The sequence below is a fragment of the Eupeodes corollae genome, chromosome 1 (assembly GCF_945859685.1).
Source record: "Eupeodes corollae chromosome 1, idEupCoro1.1, whole genome shotgun sequence".
NCBI lineage: Eukaryota > Metazoa > Arthropoda > Insecta > Diptera > Syrphidae > Eupeodes > Eupeodes corollae.
The window spans coordinates 85,168,381-85,174,380 of record NC_079147.1 but is presented as its reverse complement, the minus strand read 5'-3'; the positions used below and the strand labels follow the sequence as shown (position 1 = coordinate 85,174,380).

The 6,000-nt window shown below is 36.5% G+C and overlaps 1 protein-coding gene across 5 annotated transcripts in view; it reads right to left on the bottom strand.

Moving 5' to 3' along the window:
* Positions 1-1,572: 1,572 nt before the first annotated feature.
* LOC129941865 (tubulin polyglutamylase ttll-4) overlaps positions 1,573-6,000 on the bottom strand; it is a 28,153-nt gene continuing 23,725 nt past the window's right edge. For all 5 annotated transcript variants that reach the window (XM_056050631.1, XM_056050626.1, XM_056050628.1 and 2 more), the window contains 3 exons: positions 4,582-5,403; positions 4,241-4,454; positions 1,573-4,180 (listed from right to left, as the gene is read on the bottom strand). In XM_056050631.1, coding sequence (XP_055906606.1) covers positions 2,390-4,180; positions 4,241-4,454; positions 4,582-5,403 — 2,827 coding nt within the window. In that variant the 3' untranslated portion in view covers positions 1,573-2,389. The remainder of the gene's footprint in view (positions 4,181-4,240; positions 4,455-4,581; positions 5,404-6,000) is intronic.

The following is a 6,000-nucleotide window of genomic DNA, read 5'->3' as shown; positions in this document are numbered from 1 at the left end:
TATTAGAACTCGGTTGAGCAATATTTTTGAATGTGCAATAATAAATTGTTAGAAAATACAGTTATGGACACAGATAAGTGCAGCATGCAATAACTTTTAAACCATGGACAATTTGTCAAGAAATAAACTTAAATCTCAAACGTGCAATATATGTAGGTAAACATTTTGTTTGTTTAAAGAAGTCAAATCGTATGGACATTACATTTCAGAATTTTAGAAAGTAGTTAGCTTATAGCTAGCTTCAAACTACTATCAGAGCCCCATCATAAGTGCATGTGTTAGTTTTTAGTTTAACATGAATTAATACAGAACAATAAAAGATAAAATAAAGACGTTTACGATAGTGGAGCACTGGTTCTAAACAATGATTTTAATCATTACGAAGCATATGCAAGATGAGGACGAACATGGCAATCATACAAAGAAAGACTAACATAGGGATCATTGAACTCCTTTGCCCAGCGTTTTTTAAAACCAAGCATAGAACTTGCCTTATTGACAATAAAATTAATGTGATGTGTAAACTCTAAGTTGGAACAGAAATGAACACCTAAATCTTTAAATGTGGAATCGCGACAGAGTTTTTGCTGTGATATATAATAATCAAATACACTAACGATTCGTTTTTTAGTAAAAGTTATCGCCTGGCATTTTAAAGGGTTGAGGGCAGGGCTATTTTTTCCACACTAAAATGTGAAACTATCAATATCGGCTTGTAAAAGGATACGATCACGTGTGGGCTTTATAAACTTAAAAATGTTCACGTCATCAGAAAAAAACGAGAACTTCACTTGAACGTAGGCATGACGATACGTCGTTAATAGACAGGATGAACAGAAAAGGGCCAAGATGGCTTCCCTGGGGAACACCAGATTGAGGAACAAAAGGTTCTGAAATAATTTGAATTGTATGAACGTTCTAAGGAAAGCATAAGCTCCATAGGCACTGTTTCAATGTCGGTAGTCTTAAGTACCATGGACATTTTAACCGCAGATATTTTGAAAACCAATAATGCAGTGTGCACTACAGACATTTATGAGAATCAAAAAGGCCAAACATTTGAAAAGCAAACAATACAAACAAATATTGAAAATGCAGAAAAAAACTTATAAGCGACATTGGTTGACACAATTTAAATCTACAATTTATATAATAAAACGAAATCAATGACAACATTTTTACCGCTGAATCAAAACTGATAAACATTCAATAGGACGTAGGGCATGCAAAAGAAATTTCTGAGTAGGAAATCTTTGTAAGGATATGAGTTTAATATATGAGATCAATGATAAATTTTGGTACGCTAGCAAAAATTATGCCCAAGTTCCAGTTCTCTGATAAATCAATCTTCTTTTGATATGCATTTTTCATAAAATACGAAATAAGTCGATTTTAAAAGTTATTATGCAAAGAATGGAAAACTATCTTCGTTTGAAATCGAAACGCCTAGTGAAGTACCTTAACTGAGATTTTATTAGCAGCTTCTGTTTTTTTTAACTTCTTTAAGCCTATAAACTAATTCTGTGTCCATTAATTTGTTCAAATAACATTATTAGGAGCATAAAAAGTATAGGAATTTTGGAGCCTTTAAATAACCATGCAAATATTTCAAAACAATGGTTCACTAACAAGTAAATTATTAGCACACAAAAAACATTATTATTCATTGAAGCACAAAAAAGCTTGTACATAGAAACTTTAACAACTATATAAATGTTAGCATTAAAAATAAGTTAGTTTTGTTTCTTTACTACTTTTTTTCTGAGCACCTATTTTATAAGTTTTCAATCTATTCATAAATCACAGCTATTGCATCTTAGCTCGTTTCGAAATTACTTTTTTCTTATATAAATTAAATAATTACTTAATTATAAATTACAAATATAATTTTCGTTGGCTTTGATTGATATTGATAATGTATTCTTAAATCTTAGCCATGCGCTTTTGCATAAACAATTATTATGTTTCCATAGATAAAATATCACCAATAAATAAATATAAGTTGCATAAACAATAAATTTAAATAAATATAAATCAGTTTGCTTTACATAATAAGCTTCTTCTTTTAACTGAAAGCAAATATTTTTCGACCAACCAACTCAATGCCTTTGTAAATTGCTTAATTCTAACTCTCTGTGCGTTTTTGTTCCTCCTATAAACAATTAATAATATTCGTTCTCAACCAAGAACAAAATTAATTAAACAAATAAAAAATAACTTAAAAATTGAAACAACGGAAACAAAATAAAAAATACTAACATCGTTTACGCTTAATAAAAAGCAAATAATTGATTTATCACAAGACTCATGAATAATTTGTTTTTTTTTTAATAATAACAAAATATAGTTCTTAATTGTTTACTCAATGCTTTCGTGCATTTTTGTGGAACTATCTCCTCAAAGGGGTGATTTTCTTTGTAACACTCAAGTTCGGTCGCTTGTCACTTGCTTTCAAATTCGAACTGGACTCCTGTGTCGGTGATGGCACAGCTGATGGATTCTTGTAATAGATGTCAATTCTATTCATTTCCTTAGTTCCGCCGGCGATCATTGATGGCAGTGCCTTAAGGAAACCATGTGCCCCGGTTGGAATTGGAGGAGTGAGTGGCACCGATGGTCCACACCGATTGTAGAGGAACGGCATGGACTGAGTGAGATTAGTGTGCAGAGTGAGGACCGACTCTAGGTCAGCTTCCTGGGCGTGATTGGTGAAATCATTGAATAATGCGATTGGTATTTTGCCATAATTGTCGAATGTATCAATATAGGCCTCTGTGTCCCGATTGTATCCTTCGAGATAGTCGCCCAACATTTTCGCCACCATAGCAGAGCGATCTTTGCTCATGACTCGATAGCTGAAGGGGTTTTTGAAGAAAACTGGCGCCTTAATGCCGCCATTAGCGCGACTGATAAATTTCAAGATTAATTTTTCGTGGTAGTCACGAGGCTCCTGAGTTAATCGTCTCAATACTGACTCCAGATAAAGTCCGAATGTCTGCCTGGCTTGCAGTTGAGTTAATTCTGAGCCATTTTCGATGAGTTTTCGGATTTGTTTTCGCAAACGCCTTCCCTCTTCGATGCACTTTGGCCCGGCATTCTTTCGTCCAAATGATATTGGAGTGGCAGTCTCGAGGACGCGCTCATACTGATTCATCCGCTCATCGTAGCTATTCTCCTCGTTGCTGCCAGTTCCTTTAGATTCCCGGCCGTACAAGTGATCGAAAAGCATTTGGTTGAAATTGTGCGGCATGATCATCGAGTACATGCCCTGACCCTGGGTGACTGTTGTCGAAATTGGGATTCCCGATGAGGGATCTAGGAATGCCGAGTACTTTTGCAAACTGTCTTCTGTTGGATAAATTCGAACAAATCCACCTCTTCGGGCATTTTGAAGACGAACATTGCGAATCACCCGCTGCTCCTCAGTAGTTAGCGGAACTTTGTGCTGGACGGAACCATTCTTCTTGCCTACTCCCAGATGATCGGCTGAATTAGTGCGGCGCCCATAGCTGAAGTTGCGAAACCGGGACCATGTACTGTCGTAATGAGACCGCATCAACTGGCTATAAGCAGGAATGCCGACTAAAGTCAGCAAATCGGTTATGAGAGCAGCTTTAACTTTGGTATCGATTGGACTGTCCACACCCATCGAAGGTGAGAGGTTTACTTCAAGCAGCCAGGGCTTTAGGGTATCGTCTATTAGGATATCGAAGCCATACAATTCGAAGCAGTTATTGCCGTTAGGTACAAACATACGGCATGCTGAAATAATCGACTGAGCCGTTGCGAGGATTGACTTGATTATCAGATCCTCGATGTTCAACATCAATTGACGCGTATCACAACCTTGACTTTTTAGATGCCGCAATAAGGCAGAAAGTGTCCATTTATGGCCAACATCCTCATCTTGGGCATCACTGGATTTAATGTAATCCGAATGATATTTGTTGATGCTATAGTTGCAGAGATGCATGCATGGATTCCAGAGATTCTCAGCGTTTTTATCGTATTTCACAGTGGCCAAACGGACAAGGCCTTCTTCGTAGACATAGATGAGCAGGGGATCAAATGAGGTAACCAGAACATAGACACGCAGATCACATTTATGGCCATCAATGCAGAGTGGATCTGACACGTATTTGGATACTAGCACCTGTTCTTCGGCACATATTTGATCTGGCTGAAATTGAAGACACACCAATTAGAATGCTTACTTTATTCTGTGTTAAAAATTGCTTACCGAATTAACAATAAATATTCCACGACCTCGACTTGAAGCAGCTGGCTTAACTATCCATGGGCCTCGGTACTTATTATGCGCTGTTACCAAATCCCTATATTCTATTGGCAGCACAAATGATTGTGGCACAATATCGAAGTGCTTAAATCCTCGCAAATGTTGCATCTTCTCAATGTTCTTGTATAGCCGGTCCTTTCGCGTCAACTCATAAGACCTGCGATAGAGCTAACCAAAATTAACGAAACTTTCAAATAAAAGCTAATTCCAATTATTTTGAATTTCTTTCTACAAAATAAAATTTTGTGTTTTTTTTTTTTGTTTTCTCTGATTCTCACACTTACCTTGGAAAATGATTGACCCTCTGGTAGGGTGTGAGGTTTCTAAGGATATCGGGCTTCATGTGGACACCAGTCCAGAGTATATTGAAGTTCTGTTCACCATCAGCTTCGGTTAGGCCATGTCGAACGAAAATCTTCTTCAAAAGCTTCGTCTCTGTGTTCATGAACTTATAGGTGATTTTAAGCTTCACAGCAGGTAGGTCTCCCGACTCCGGTTGATCCTCGTCATGTTCGTTCTCCTTATTATCGAAGGAGTCACTCTTTTGCAAAGCATTACTGCCATCTGAATCTTCACCATGCACGAAGATTGATGGCCGATTATTGATGGTTGCCAATCTAGAGAGACGTATGGCTTCCTCGACCTCGAGCGGATCGTCGCATTCGCTCGATATCGAAGTCTCACTAGAGGATAGTGAGTCATGCATACGTTTCTTTGGCGACTTGAGAATCTCTTTTTGACGAGCTCCCAATGGTTGTTTTCTATTGGCTAATAGACTAATACTAGAACTATTGCCAATAGTCTTGACATTTGTTGGCAATGACAGCAATACGTTGGCTTGACTACTTGAACTGTTGACTATGGAGGAGGTTTCCAGGGATGTGGACGACTTGGCTGTAAGATTAAGCGAGGACGAGCTATCACTGCTACTGTTATCGAGACTAGTGTTGCTGGTAGATACATTATGGTCATCGGTATTAGCACCAACGAACTCATCGTTTTTGGAGTTTAATATGCTAGTACGGAACACTAAGACCACGTCACGTGAACCAATATGGCCACTTGTAATCCATGAATTATTTGAGGGTTTCTCAAATGTTTTTACACTGAAATCAAAGAAATTCAAAGGGAAATTGTTAAGTTAAATAATTCCAGTGTCAGTTGTAAGTAGATGGTGGTTTTCAAATGTGTTCTATGTGACGTGTGATGGAATCATAAATCGAATAGGTATACAACAAAAGTGGCTACTGATGGATTATGAGATTGATTGACGGACAGGTGTGTAAGATTATATACAAAAAAAGAGGCTGGGATGCGACCCACACTGATAACTTCCCATCCCGTCAGTCGATTTGTCTTGCTTAAAAGTTTGTCTTTATGTACTCGTATCAATTTTTACCAAATATGCGTACTCTTTTTGTAGATTTTATTTTTTATATGAAAAAACGGACTGTTGGATTTTTATATAAAAATTACTGAATATCGAAAACAATATTTTCTGTGAAATAAAATAAGTTTCAAGCCAATATTTTTAAGTTTTGAAAAGCTATTTGAGTCGAAAGTAAATTTTTACGAAGTTTTAGTATTGTTTTTATTTTAGAGTTTTATTTTTTGTAAAAAAAACTGTCAATTCGATTATTTAAAAATTTTACCAACAGTATTTCTTATGACATAAAATTACTTTAAAGCCAATACTTAAAATT